The following is a 15,652-nucleotide window of genomic DNA, read 5'->3' on the forward strand; positions in this document are numbered from 1 at the left end:
CAGCCACCCCCTCACTATCATAGGCTAGGTATAGCACTCCTCTTGTTGTCATGATGTTCACAACCCTTCCCTTTCACTGACCCTCATTGTCCTAACCCTCCTCTTGGTCGTTACTGTTGTTCTGTCCCATTCGCTTTGCCACCAACATAATTCCATCCCCTTATTTTGTTATCCCAGCCACCCATAGTTCATTTTAGCATCCTATCACCACTCCGCGGTCACCTAGCCTCCCTCCACCACCCCTAGATCAAACTATATTGTGAGTTTGTGTCTTATTTTGTTGTAATTTTTATTCCAATTGTGTTAGGTTGTAGCTGTTACTTTTTTTATTGTGGTTTGAGTTAACTCCAGCGTAATTTGGTATCAGAGCTAGTCTGATTGTAGTTTTATCCCAGAGTTTTTAGCATTCCACACACCCCCCCCCCCCCCCCCATTTTTTTTCTTTTCCCTCCCAACCTACACACCTCTTTTCACCAACCTATACCTAAAACTCAACCATGCCACCACTGGGATAACTGCTAGAATATAGTCATGAACATACCATGTAATACATACAATGGCTACTCCAAGGGCGTAATAGTGAAAATCATGAATGTTGTGAATGAGAGAAAGTGGAACACCCGAATCTCTTTCGTTTGGATGATTCCAGTGAATAAGAAGATATGCCACAACACTTTGGGGTACATCATCATTAAAGATCTAGAGATAAAGTGTCGGCTGGAGGATATAGAGATGATATACATGTTATAGGATGCAGAGATGTGGCGCATGTTGTAGGATGCAAAGCTGAGATGTTTGTTGAATATTAAAGAGATTGATTGTATGTTGGCAAATACAACGATGATGTTCTTATTGAAGAATACAAGGATTTTTGAATGAAAGTGGACCTACCAGATTTCGAGGAGATAATGGATTCAGATGACTTCTTAGAGTGGATGCAAACTATTGAGTGGATCTTTGAATATAAGGAGGTGCCCAATGACAAAAGAATGAAGCTTACTGCCATCAAGCAGAAGAAAAATGGTTCTTTATGGTGGAAAAATCTGAAGAGGGAAAAGCAAAGAGAAGGACAAGACAAAATGCTTCTTAGGAGAAGATGAAATGATAGATGCAATGATTATACAAACCCATGTACTACCTTTAGGATATTTTCTTGAAGTTCCACGATCTCAACAGAAGAAGCTATTGGTTGAGGAGTACACCACAAAATTTATGTAGCTTGAGTTGAAGTGTGAGCAAAAAGAGATTAAGGAGCTCACACCATAGCTAAATATTTAAGAGATTGAAGCCTATTCTTAGTAATGTGGTCCAATTGCAATCTTATTTGATGCTGAGAGACTTGTAGAATTTAATATTGAAAGTCAAGAGAGAACTCAAGCAGAGCAGGCAACCATCACTAGTCAGACATCCACCCACAGTTGAAGACCTTAAGAGGACCATGCCTTTGGGAGTGGAGCGGACTGGTTAGAAGAAGGACAGAGCTACTCTGAGTGAGAAGAAGCTTGAGAAGAGTAGCACACTCACTATGATCCTAGATAGAAAATGTTTAAGATGTCATGGTTTTGGGTGCATCACTTCTAGTTGTTTGACAAGTTGAGTTATGAATTTCACCGGGCAAAAGGCAGTGGAGAAAGTTAGTGATGAGGAAGTAACTGAAGAAAATGGCGAGGAGTAACAGCTTCTACTAGATGAGGGTGAGATGCTTACCATTTGATGAAACTGAGGCCTTGACGAAGCAAAAAATGGATCCACCTTAATATAATCTACACTCATTGCATCGTGAAAGGAAATATATGTAGCATCTTCATTGATTGAGGTAACGCTAGGAATATGGTGACAACTCTGTTGGTGAACAAGTTGAGCATCATGACTCATATACATCTCCATCAATATGAAGGAGAACAAAATAAAAAAAAATAATAGAAGCTACATCATGAATTTTTTGATTGGGAGCCAGTTGCAGAATCAAATTTGGTATATTGTGGTGCCCATGGATGCCTATCATTTTTGTTGGGGATACTGTGGCGAAATGATTGGTGCAAGAACATCTACTTATTTATCAACTATTAAAAATACATAGTCCTTCTACCTTATACAGAGTCAAAGATTACAGGAGCTCTTGTCAGCAAAGAAGCATCAGACGAATCAGTACTTTAGATGACAAAGGTTCACAAGTGAGGAGCCGATAGAAAACAAAAGACTACTGATACAGAGAGAGTTTCAGGACATCATGTTCACTAACTTAACACTATGGTCATTACTATTAAAAAAGATTTAGATTGTTCTCACCTCAGATTGGTTTGAACCAACCTTAGGTTGCATTTGGATAATTCAACAGAATACACTTAATATGGAATCCCTGTTCAGCTCCACAAGTTACTTCCATATGGTTCGATCAATATGGGTGTTTTCTTGCAAGTTGGGAAAATTCCTCAGGTGCTTCGGGGGACAGTATAGTCACCAGTGGGATCTGAGTGCTTCTTGGACCACAGTCAAAGACCCCTTAACCCCAGAAAATTACAACTCCACAACTTTCAACATGCGGGCAGACATTTCAACGAATGAGGTCGAAAGTCCCCCTACCCTGGAAGAATGACTTAGGAGCTTTCCGACGCAAATTTTTTACGATATTGTAGCTATTAAAATACCACAAGAAAAAAATATCATGAGAGGTGGGCAGCCGAAATGATCTCATTTTCCTTTCTTATGCTTTATTATTATTATTATCTTTCATATCTTTGTAGTTATTTCTTATATATGTGTTGTAGTAGGGTTTAGAAATCAATTTTTATGATGTTTTCTGCAGCCATCGATAACCTGGGTTTCTACTTTCAAGGTTATATATGAAGGCAAAAAGGTGTTCAGGCTATAACTCGTTCGAGGTGATCTCCTTTCAACGAATCGAGTGGTGCTCGAGGTGTTATTTATCCTTACCTAACTCCTCTGCAATCTTTTCAACCCCCGCCGTGGCCTTCCCCTCCCTCCTCTTTGCCAGCCTCGCAGTCCCAACCCTCCACCTTCGCTGCAGCCCATGTTTCCTCCCTTGCCTTGTTGTTTTGATTGTTTTCTAGCTCTCCGTACTTGTTGTAATATCCCATGACATCAACCTTATTGTCATTTTCTAGCCCTCTGTACTTGTTTCATTCATTCCCACCATCTCCCTCTTTGATGCAACACCGAGATAGCACTCCTCTTGCTATCATGCAGTTCACAATCCCTCGCTGCACCTCACTATCACACTACCTCCCCTTTATTGCCGTTGTCGTTACAGACCCTCTACTTTGTTGCCAACGCCATTCCAACTCCTATTTTGTCGCAGCCACTCATAACCTAGTCCAACCTCCTAACACTACTCCCCCGACCACCTAGCCGATCTTCACCACCCCCGGTTCGAGCCCAAGTGTGTTTGGTTGTAACCGCCTATTTGTTTTTAGTAATAACACTTGTTTTTTTTTCTATTGTGGTTTGGGTTAACTCGGATAAAAGAGAGAAAAATTATTTTTCTTTTTTTTTTTCTTTTCATAAGCGGGCCCAAATCTTTTCCTTATTTTAGTTCTCTATTTGGTGGTGTGAATTCACAGACAAATCAAAATCTAATCGTTATAGCAATTATTAATAAGTATTGGTTTATAATTTCACTCATATTTGATTTTTATGCTACATTTTATTTTGAGTTAAACTAATAAATTTCGGTAAGAGAATAAGTCTAAAACAACAAATCATATATCACATGCACATAAATTTAAGCATCATCAATGGCGAAGCTAGAAAAATTGCTTAGTGGGGGCACAATCTAACTATTTAAAAAATACTTTCAATTTATTTATTATATTTAATAATTTATGTCAATTATATACATTTTATTTTATTTTAAGTATTTATCATAAAAATAAAATTTTAGTTTAAAATTAGTTGAAGAAAAATTAATTGAACTATTGATAATGAGAAAAAATAAATAAATAAATAAGCTTATTTAGATCATTTATATTAGTTGGAGGGAAGTGGGGAGGGGGCACGTGCCCTCTGTTGCCACCTCATAAATTCGTTAATGACAATTGACAGCATGAAATGACAAAATATAATCTTAGAGCTTTTATGTGATCTCTCTTTACATTTTCTCTTTGAATTACTTCTTACTTGTATGTAAAATTTTAGTGCCCGTAAAAAAATATTCAGTGCAAACATTAATGTAAAAAAATCATCAAACAAGTAATTAAAGATTTCATTGTGAAAATAAAATTATAGATTTGAGAATTTTTATTTTTTATCCTCAAATATTTTTAAAATTTTCTCAAATATATCATAAATTTTTGAAATTCAGCAGCAGCAACAACGGGTCATGAGTCTTATCTCTGTTGCGTCCTATTTAGTGTCATATTTTCATCTAGTTCTAATAAATTAAGATAACTTTTTATACAATATGCCCAAGTCTTTCTAGGTCTATCTTTGTCTTTCTTAGCATAACTCTAATCTAAAACATCTACTATCCTAATCTAAAACATATACTATCCTAAATGTGACCAAACCATCTAAGATGACTTTCTCTAATTTTGTCAGTGACTGGAGCTACACCAACCCTATCACAAACCAACCCTAACCAACCCTATCACAAATATATTCATTTCACATTTTGTCTCTAAGTGTAAAGCCACTCATCCACCTAATCATTTTCATCTCGACAACACTTAGTATTATGTTTCTCTTTTTAAGGCCAATGTTCAGGACTATAGAGCATTGCAGGTCTCACCATCAAAAGGCCCGAAACTTTCCTTCGCTTCGACCAACAAAACTTGAATTCTACCATTAACATTCCCATCTATATCACCATCGTTTAAACAACAAACCCGAGATATCTAAATCGTTCACACAATCGCATGATGATATATTTAATCTGAATAATTAAATATTTATCTTTTTTATTAGAATAAAATCATTAGATATATTATGTATTATGTTAGTCATTAAGGGCATCTTGTTTGTCATCATTTTTATTTTCGGCTTGATTGGTATTCTTTTTGCATTTCTTTTATTTAAGAAAATTACATTATTTTTAATAATAATTTGAATGTTTTTAAAAACACTCAAACGATACCATTGCGTAAATTGTGATTGGCATAGCACCCAAACGATTCAATTGATAGGTACAAATACTCCCATTGTCAGGAGATTTAAATATCTCCTCTAATTCAATATGCTCGATCTCCATTCATATAACTCAATTGATGACGACAAATCCAACACTCAAAACTCGAGTCCAATTCTATTGAGGCCGATGGGACAAAATGTAGCCCTATTCAGTGCTCATCTTAGTTTATATTCTTGCTTAATTTGATTGCATGCATAATGTTAGTAAATCCAAGATTCGTGAGAAGTTCGAAAGTAGGGGTCTTAACGAGTCGAGATGCTAGGGGCAGAATTCTCCTTCAGCTTCGCGAGATCGAGCAGGGACGGCTTCGAATCGCAGGGCAAATAGTAGATATTTTATCGGTAATGTGGGTCGCGGGATCGATCTTGCGGCCCCGTGTTCCATCAAATTCGCGGTGGGCGGCAGCCAACGCCTGTTTCAAATGCCGAACAGTTCTGACGTCACGATTTTGGGGTCACGCCACACGAAAAAAGAGACCCCAAAGGGACACTAAGTAAACCTCAAATTTGTTCCCTTTTTCATTGCCATCCATTGTGCTCTGCAATGTTTGAACAAGGTCAATTTTTAAGCATTAGTAAGTCGGCGTTCTTATCTTAAAGCCCCTAGAATGAAAACTAGAACTGCAATTTTAGAAAACTCGAAGGGCCTTTTCTTCAAATCGACGCTATTAAATAGAAGTTATATCTCATCCTCTACGCTTAAAAAATATTACGTGCTCGCTCCACTAGCCAGAGATGGCACTCCGAGGCGCCGTGAGCTTTAACCCTCTGCTCTTTCGTCTCTTCGTCTCGCTTACCATCCTCCTACTCTTCCTCGCCGGGAGAGGTTCCGGTGGCCGCCTTATCTCGCCGCCGGCTGAGGATCTGCTCGTCTCCGATGGAGCAAACTCCGGCCGGACCTCAGGTGACGCGCCCTTCTTGCTTTTAAGGGGAATCTCGAAATCGCTGAGATTTTCCGCTGCGGAAGGTTGCGAGCAAACCTATGGCCTTCTCCCGTGCACCACATCGGTGGTGGGGAACCTGTTCCTTGTTTTGGTTTACGGCTTCCTTATGTTCAAGGCGGCTACCTTCTTGTCTGGGGGAAGTGAACTTTTGCTCGAGATTCTTGGGCCTGGGATCATTGGTGGACTTTTCTTGCCCATCCTGGGCGCTCTTCCTGATGCCTTGCTTATCCTTGGTAAAGTTCGATCGTCGATCGGTTTCATTTTCTCGGATTTTCTTTTAATGAGCTATTTGATGGAGGAAATACTGATGAAACATTTTGCATATTCCATTGTGCTCTAAATAAATTAGACCTTATGTCCTCTGCTGATTGGATATTTTAAAAAAATAATAATGCAATTAATTTTCTTATTGTTTATGATCAGATCTTTAGTTTTGAGAGGCTGGTTTGATTTTGAGCGGTGACAAACAATGCGCGCACGCGCATGGCGAAATCTGTCATTTAGGGCTGTGGGAAATGATGCATTTAAGTTATTAGGATGTAATAAATCACGGATTTACTAAATCCTGAAGGGTTTAAATCCGTTGCAGACAGCCCCTTGGTGAATTTAGGCATAATTGACCTTGTTTGTCATCGCTATAGCTCTGAATTACTTCGAAGTGGCCAGATTAATGTTCTGAAACATGACTCTAAGTTAATCTGTTCAAGAACTTCGATAGTGTGGTTTTTAGATCATCGTTAGTTTCATCCCAACTATTTGAGAGCAGCTTAGCAATAGTGAAGGAGACGACACCACATGGTTGGGATGAGCCGAAATATGTTAACTTGATCTTTTAAATTTCAACAGAGTTCTTTTGACTGCTGTCATGTATCAGAGTGACAAACTTGCTTGAATAAGCAAGCTAGCGCAAGTCACAAATCATCCCGCAAAGATCCTGCAATGTAGATGTATTAAACTATTTATTAGTGTGAAGAGGAGTGGCACTGGAAATTTATGACTTTATTGGCTCTTTACTGTGTTGGGTTCCTTAACAAGAAATTGCTGCAGGTATCAAGCCTCTCTTTTGGTGTCAGAAAGATTTTTTTTCTTCTCTCTATTTTATTTTTTTAATAATGCTCTTCAATTCGCCCAAGAAAAGAAATATAATCGGGTTGATGTATTAATTCTATTCCATATCAGTGGTCATTGGTGGTGTATATGATCCTCAACTTGATTTAATGGAATAGAAGGCATCATTCTTTAAGGAGGATGGGTATTGTGACAATTTTGTTTTTTCACAGTTTAGGCTTCCTTTGGTAATGATTTGTTGTTATGTTAATTATTGGGGCTACAAAAAAAGAATCAAGGCAAGCCGAGCAGGTGCTTATTGGAGCTCAAGCTCGTTTATTAAAATCATGTTCGAATTTGATTGAGCTTGAGCTTGTTTATCAAAACATTCATGCCCTTTTTATATAAGGAGTCTCAAGTTTATTAACGAGCAACTTGTTTGACAACAAAAATAAATCGTAATTGGGCCTTACTGATCTTTATAGGAGAAATTTGTTTGAAAAAATAAACGAATCATATCAAACAAAGTTTGTTGTTTCTAAAAAATAAACATTTGAACATTAAAAGTCATGATCGAGCCTTAATCAAGCTTCTTAACAAATATGTTCAGGAGTTTTAAACAATGGTGTTCATGAGCATAAGTGAATTGAACGACGAACTCTTCAAACTTGTTGATTTAGCAACCGAGAATTTATCAAAATGTTTAAGCTTGTTCAATTAATTTACCAAAGGATTATGAACAAGCTTTAATCAAGCCGGACCACAAGTAGCTTGTCCAATGTAGGCCTATCAATTGCCACATTTTGCTAAATAAAGTCGATTTTATCATCACGAAAATGGACAAGGTGCTCTGTAAAGTATGTTACCCATTACAATGGGCAAGGGCAGTATGGCACTTTCCTACTTTGGTATTGTTTGCAATTTAACTTGTCTAGTTTTGTTTTTTGAATAGAAAAACAACATATTTGCTTTCCTAAACAAGCTTTAAGCGTTCATGGCTTTTCAAGCATCTGAAATAGGTTTTTATGAAATTTCAAATTTCTTGTTCATCAAGTTTGGAATGTCAATATTGTTTAAACTGTCTTTTATGTTTAGTTTTGGAAGTATTTTTCAACAACTTTTTTCTCCTGTTCCATTGAGCCAAACTGTGTTAATTGATAGCACCTTTTAGCTCTTTATTCTTGTTAATAAATACCCCTCAGTTGTATTACTATTTTCATTGTTGTCCATGTGAGCCACAGGGTTTTCTTCTTTCTTTTTTTTTTTGCTTTGTTGAAGGTTTCAAATGTTATGAATTCAATGTTTGGTGGAGAATTACAACTAACACAACAATTCGTGATGATCTGCAGTGTCTGGGCTTTCTGGAAGTAAAGAGGAAGCTCAAGATCAGGTGTTAATCGGAATGGGCTTACTTGCTGGTTCAACCGTTTTTCTTTTGACGGTACTGTGGGGCTCTTGTGTTGTTGTTGGCAAGTGTGATCTTTCAGACAACTCAGTTTCAGTAGATTCAAAGGATACTCGTGGGTTCAGTTTATTTGGTAAGTTACTTTACAGAGGTTTTCATAAAGTTGTACTGTGCTGTTTTCTAAAATTTGTTGAATATTATGTTGCTTTTGGCATTGCTTTCCTCATCTCTTTTTGAATCGCCTCTAATTTTTGTACTTTACTGCTACAATTGTATGATTTATGTGGAATTTGACATATTCATTTTGTTCACATTATATAATATGTATAAATTACCTGTAAATTTGAAGAACTGAAAGATAAATATGGTTTCGAGGAAGTCCAGTCCCCTATATCTGGAGGAAAAGTCCTAGCATGCATTTTTATTTTCTTTAAATAGTAATGATTGAAGTTATCATGTAGCTTCAGCCTAAACAGAAATCTTTCATTCATTAGATTATTGACCCCTAGTTCCCCCACCTTAAATTCACTATCCAGCCAGATGAATCTGAAAGCCCTGATATTTGGGAATTATTATTGAATTTGTTGAAAATAGGGGTTCATGGGGAAGAAATTTTAGATCTCTATGTTGGTTTATTATTTTATTATTTCATTAAGACATTTAGTTTTCCCGCGCTAGAACTAATGTGGGTACTATATATTACCTAGCCTTCTGTACCGTGGCCTTTTCGGTACATTTTTCTAATGTGCCTTGAATCTTCCAATATCGGCGCTATGCGAAAAAATGTCCACTTTCCATCACTAGTTTGTTCATTGTTTATTATTTTTTTATTAGATTGTAATTGATTGCTTGGAATAAAAAGTATTTTCTTTGTTTATCTCTTTGTAAATAATAAGACCAGTAGAGATCTTGCGTCAACATATCATACACATTTCTACTGCATTTTTTCTTTTATTTATAAGAAGGAACACTCTAGTTTAAAGAAATAATCTTCAATAAATTATTGCATTGAGGGAAAAATTAATTGTTTATGTATGCAAAATAAGTATAAAACTTAGGCTGGGTGAAAATATTACGTGGAAGTCATTTGAAATAAATAGAGAATTGCTCCGTTTTGAGCTCAGTAAACAGTTAGGCCCCTTCATTTTAAAGTATACACTTGTTGATTTCTATTTTGTTTGCATCTTTTTACAAAAGGCAATTTTGTTGAACTTCTTTTTACGGTTGGCAGTGTTTTCTTTTTTTTTGGAAGATTTACATACATACCATTGAATTCATATATATATTTACATATCTAACCCCTAAATTCAATATTTTCATACATTCCACCTTACCTAAAAGGTTGTATATAACTTTTTAAAAGTTAAAATGGTGGTATTTTTATGTGATATGAAAGATTTGGGTGTTATAAATATAAAACAAGGTTTGTTTGGGGCAGTTGCAGCTTTTCCAGCTTATACAGATAAGCAGCTGATCCAGATAAGTAGTTGTTTTGGAGTTGTTTCTGGATAAATGACTATTCTGCCCCTATGCAATAGTGTAGTTTGCAACAGAACTGTCATAGTTATACATTCGATATTTTAGAAGCAAAACCCTACTTTTTAATAATACAAAAAAAAAAAATATACCTCACGTAAGAGTGAACATCAAGAAACCTAAAAAGAAAGAAAAAAACATATTAAAATTATAATTAAAAAATATGATAACATCGCATTATAGATAACCCATTGCAACTAAAAAATCCCTCAAGCAAAAAAATCTATTGCAACCGAAAAATTTCGCAATGGAATAGAAAGATTACCCATTGCAACCAAAAAATCCTGCATAAAATATAGAAAACAACGCATTATAGATGCTTCAACTAGAAGAAAGCCAACTCGCCAACAAGCAATCCAACGAGAAGCTAGGAATGTTAACTAGGGCAAGAGCGATCGATCAACCTAGGGCAAGAGCGATGGAGCAAGAGGCGAGGGATGATATCAAAAGGGCAAGAGTGATCAATCAACCTAGGGCAAGAGCGATTGAGCGAGGGAGGAGACGGACAAAAGAAGGGCGAGGGAGGAAACAATTCGCTCGACGCGGATTCAAGATGCGGGCCGTGGGTCGATCCCGCGGCCCCGTCTATTAAGGAAATGAAAACGGTGTTTTCCAATAAGCGCTCCGAATGCATGAAACAAACGGCGTGGTGGCCGTCCGCCCCTATATGCTGCCCCAAACGACCTCTAAAGTTCAGGTGTTAGATATGTTAATACATAGGAATTGAGTGCAATGCTTATTTCCCCTGGTAAGTGCCTGGAAAGAGCCTCTACAATGCACACACTTCCAAAATTGCCAATGAGCACAAGGGGATGGTGCAAAGGTACAAGCATCCTCTGCTCAAACAAGAATCCACAATGAGATTTGTTGATGTGGTTTTCTTGGTCTTTTTATGCGATCCGAAGGAGGGACCTAATTACTTGGTTTGGAGAAACTGGGCAACCTAAATTTGTGTTCATTGTTGTAATTGGATAGAGAATTGCAATTTTAATATCGAGGGAATTTGTTTGAAGTTGTAAGCAATATTTTATGATCTGGTTGCCTTGTTGGAACCTATTTACAGTTCAACTGTTCAAGTAACAAATAAACGAATATTGTGTAATTATTATTTTTACTTAAAAAGTGACAAGGCGAGTTGGAAATATTATCATATTTACATGTTTGAACTTGATCAAGAAAGACATCATCATTTTGGCGAAGCCAAATGTAACTGATTTACCCTAAATTTTGAAAATTGTAATCTGAATTTCACTCTTTTCCCTGTTCTGGGATGTTTGAATTTTGAAGCTAAAAAAAGTTACTCATTTTTTGCTTAAACATTTTCAGATGCTAGGACTCGTGTTATCAACATCAAATAACTCATATATTGTGCTGAGCAGTAAAATCTGATCTGTTTTTCTTTCTTGTGCCTACAATATTTAGCTAACCTAAAAACATTGATAGTCATTTAAAAAGAAGATTTTGAGATTTTATGTGTTTGTTACCTATTGTATATTTCAATCAGGCGAGATTACCCCAGGATTTATGGATGATATTGTCCAACATGCTTGCAGGTAACTTTGTAATTTTAATTCATATCAACATGCTCTTACTTATAGGTTGTAAATCCTTTTTTTTTAATTATCTTTCATGTGCACCTAATTTTCCCAACGTGATTTTCTTATCCCCTATGTTTATGATGATATAATCTTGCATTAAGGACTGTTGACATTACTGACCAAACTGCACTGTCATGATTTGCTTGGATTGCTTGATTTATCAGGTATAATGACGAATGATTTTCTTGGATTCTCAGGGTCTGGTGTTTCGACTGATTTGCAAACTAGCTATGCTGCAAAGATAATGACCATCTCCATTCTCCCATTTGTCATTGTACAGCTGCCAAAAATTTTCAAATTTCCTTCAGGACAGCGCCTTATAATCTTGATAACCATTATTATTTCAGCTGGACTAGTCCTTTCTTATTGCTTATATCAGGTATTTCATCATCATGATTATTACGAGCCCGCCTTCTATCCTTCTTCATCTTACTTCAACATTGTGGTATTGGAAACTTTTATGATGCCTTACCTACGGCGCATTTTGAAAACCAATAAAATATGTTCCATATTACTTCAACCTGATGAGGTCCTTAATTTTTATTGTTTTTCTTCTTCGCTTTAACTCTATACAGATATCTGTATTTGATGATTTCTTAAACTATGTTAATGTTTTTATCTGAGCATTTCTTTCATGTTGTGGTACAATTTTATGTCTACATTACTATTTGGCTCTGTATTAATAAAAAATAAAATAAAATTGAATTTCTGGATCCTTCATGCTCTGTCTAGAAACATAAATTGCCCTCCCTCTGGACAAGTGTCAACTAGGTTGTGGCTTACTACAACTTTTACCATCTATAATTACTCTCTTTTTATTTTTTAAGGGCATTGACATGCATACCCCCCAATTCCTATGTATATACATATCTAACAGCTAAACTACTTTTTACATTTATAAAACATACATCTTTCACATCACATAAAAAATACCACCATTTTAACTTTTAAAAAAGAAAATACACCTTTCCATTTATAGTTAAAGTGGCATGTTTGTAAAAATTAAATTTTAGGTGTTAGATATGTAAATACATAGGAATGGAGGGGTATGTATGTAATGCCCTTCTGTATCCAAATGACTTCACCCTAATATTATAAAGTAATTTTAAAGATTCAAAGGTCACTTTGAACAGCATATTCGCTTCATGATTATTTCTTATAAAAGGAAAATTATGATTGATGTGATTTTTAATGTGCTTTTACTGGAACAGATCTTTCAGCCATGGATTCAAAGAAGACGACTAGCTTACGCAAAGCACAAGCATATTATATCAGGAATACTTCAACACGCACAAATGCAAGCACTTGGGCGGCTTGTAACAAGTGAAGGAGAGCCTAATAAACCTGTCATTGAAAAGTGAGTGTCATTGCATGATTTATATGTCTTAAATGCTTTATATTATAAACTAATTTCAGTTGTTGTCATTCTTCCTAAGAATCTCTGTGAGAATTGCCATCTTACATTCTGTTCAGATTGTTTCACAAAATTGATTTGGATGAGGACCGAGTTCTCTCGCATTCCGAATTACGAGCATTTATCATAGGAATCCAGTTTGAAAATATCGACCTGGACAAGGATGATGCCGTGGATAAAGTAATGGTTGAATTCGACACCTCTAGAAATGCCGCAATTGAGAAAGACGAATTTATTCGCGGGGTTTCAAACTGGATTAAAGAGGCTAAAAATACTGTTGAGAGTTCTGGCTCTTACTCCAAAAAGTTTGTGCATGATTTTCATATGGTAAGTCCATTTCTGAGTTGATATTCCAAAAAAAACTCGAAGATTACCACTCAATTCTCTTGTATTTACGTATCTGAAACCTAGAGTTTAATTTTTACATACATGCCATCTTACTCATGCATGAAAATGGGCATTTCCACTTTAAAAAGTTAAAATGTTAGTATTTTTTATCTGATATGAAAGATTTTGGTGGTATAAATGTAAAATTAAAGTTTAGCTGTTAGATATGTAAACAAATAAGAATTGGGAGGCGTTTATGTAAATGTCCAAAATCAATTTTAATGCTTAACATCTACTCCAAAAATGTGCAGAAAACAAAAGAACAACATGACATGCTACTGGACAATGGTGATGAGGGTGTGGAAGAAATTGAAAACCCTACCATTATTTACGTGAAAGCTATTCTATTGTTGTTGTTGGGGACTATCATTGCAGCTACATTTGCTGACCCTCTTGTTGATGCTGTGGACAACTTTTCTCTTGCTACCAATATTCCCTCTTTCTTCATCTCCTTCATTGCCATGCCCTTAGCAACCAACTCCAGTGAGGCTGTTTCGGCACTTATTTTTGCTGCTCGAAAAAAGAAGAGGACTTCTTCACTTACATTCTCCGAGGTTTGTTGTCAGGGCTCATATCACTCCATTTTTTAAAATCGAAACAATTATTTTTCCTTTCCGTGTATAATTGCTGTTGTTTTTGTTAGTTCCTCATGTAAATATTAAAGTTTGGGTGTTAGATATGTAAATGCATAAGAATTGTGGGGTGTTTATGTAAATGCCTTTTTTTTTCCTTAAATCTTAGGGTAGACTTTCGAGGATGACAACCTTTAGCACCAAGTATATGCGGGAAGTATACATACGGGGTTATACATTCAGATATTGTGAATATAAAGAGGCATATAAATCAAATATTTTAGAAGGAACAATTATAGCCATCATGATTTTTTGTTTTAGTCTTTTGAAATTTCTTCACAAATGTAGATTAGCAATTTAACAGTTCATCATTATGGTTAACAAACGTAAACCTTTTCCATATGTCTACCATAATCACTCGACAAATTTGATTTTTTTTCTTAACATGGTTGTCAGATACCCAGAACGCTTCTGTGCTAATCTATAAGTAAATTTGACACTTCAGGATCACTATTAGAGTTCTGTTTTTAATCAGATTTATTTTTACTAGAAAAGGTCAAAATAGCCTTATGATTTTTTGCGGCGACTCATTTTAGTCTTGGAGTGTATAAGAATGTCAAATATATACCCGTACTCTTTTACTTGGGGCTAACATGATAAATGGTCTTCACAGAGGACTATTTCAGCATCTATGAAGAGCTAATGGGGGGATAAATTTGATATTTTTATAGACTAAGAGACTAAAATAAACCCATTATAAAGAGTATGGGGACTATTTTGATATTGTATACATATTTATATTCCGACTTCAATGCCTTGTTTACGTGGCAGGTATATGGCGGGGTGACGATGAACAACACGCTTTGCCTGGCGGTTTTCTTGGCCCTCGTCTATGTGAGGCAGTTGACGTGGGACTTCTCGGCTGAAGTCCTTATAATCATTATAGTCTGTGTTGTGATGGGCCTCTTCACCAGCTTCCGAACCACATTTCCCCTCTGGACCTGCTTGGTGGCCTACCTGCTCTACCCCCTCTCCCTTATTCTGGTATATATTCTTGATTTTAAGTTTGGTTGGTCATAGACTCTCTTTGTTTTTGCTTCTGCTGCAACTTCGTCTGGCGCCTTTGAATAATTGACCTTTTTAAGTTTTACTGTTTATTAATATGTTGAGCGGCTGTGTTGTGGGATGCTTATTCTGAAATGAGATTAGCCCAGTTTGGTTGGATATATTTATGTCTTTCAAAGCTTGTGTTTCTGTTGAGGGGCATTTTACATACGCGCCACTCAATTCTTGTGTATTTATGTATCCAACACCTGAATTTTGCTCTTTGTGTTCACTTTTTTAACTTCTTAAAAGTGAAATACATTTTTTATGCTTATGTTAGGTGGTATGTGAAAATTGAAATTTAGGTGTTAGAAATGAAAGAATTGAGTGGTATAAACGTGAATCTTCATTTTGTTTATTGTGATGGTTTAAGATCTATTTACATATATAACACCAAAATTTTACTTTTATATTTATATCATTGAAATCTTTGATGTTTGTTAAATCCGAAAATGTCTGGGAAACACATCCAAGATATACAACGTTCTGCTAAAAGGTGG

The 15,652-nt window shown here is 36.0% G+C and overlaps 1 protein-coding gene across 1 annotated transcript; it reads left to right on the forward strand.

Annotated features, from left to right (window-relative positions):
• Positions 1 to 5,842: 5,842 nt before the first annotated feature.
• On the forward strand, positions 5,843 to 15,274 carry LOC110029650. The gene is made up of 7 exons (XM_020732041.1): positions 5,843 to 6,322; positions 8,486 to 8,674; positions 11,873 to 12,054; positions 12,887 to 13,032; positions 13,149 to 13,416; positions 13,728 to 14,030; positions 14,880 to 15,274. Exons 1-7 carry the CDS (start codon positions 5,881 to 5,883, stop codon positions 15,126 to 15,128), a joined length of 1,779 nt encoding a protein of 592 aa, XP_020587700.1. The 5' UTR covers positions 5,843 to 5,880; the 3' UTR covers positions 15,129 to 15,274.
• The last annotated feature ends 378 nt before the right edge of the window (positions 15,275 to 15,652 follow it).

This window comes from Phalaenopsis equestris, unplaced genomic scaffold, assembly GCF_001263595.1.
Source record: "Phalaenopsis equestris unplaced genomic scaffold, ASM126359v1 Scaffold000600, whole genome shotgun sequence".
Classification (NCBI taxonomy): domain Eukaryota; kingdom Viridiplantae; phylum Streptophyta; class Magnoliopsida; order Asparagales; family Orchidaceae; genus Phalaenopsis; species Phalaenopsis equestris.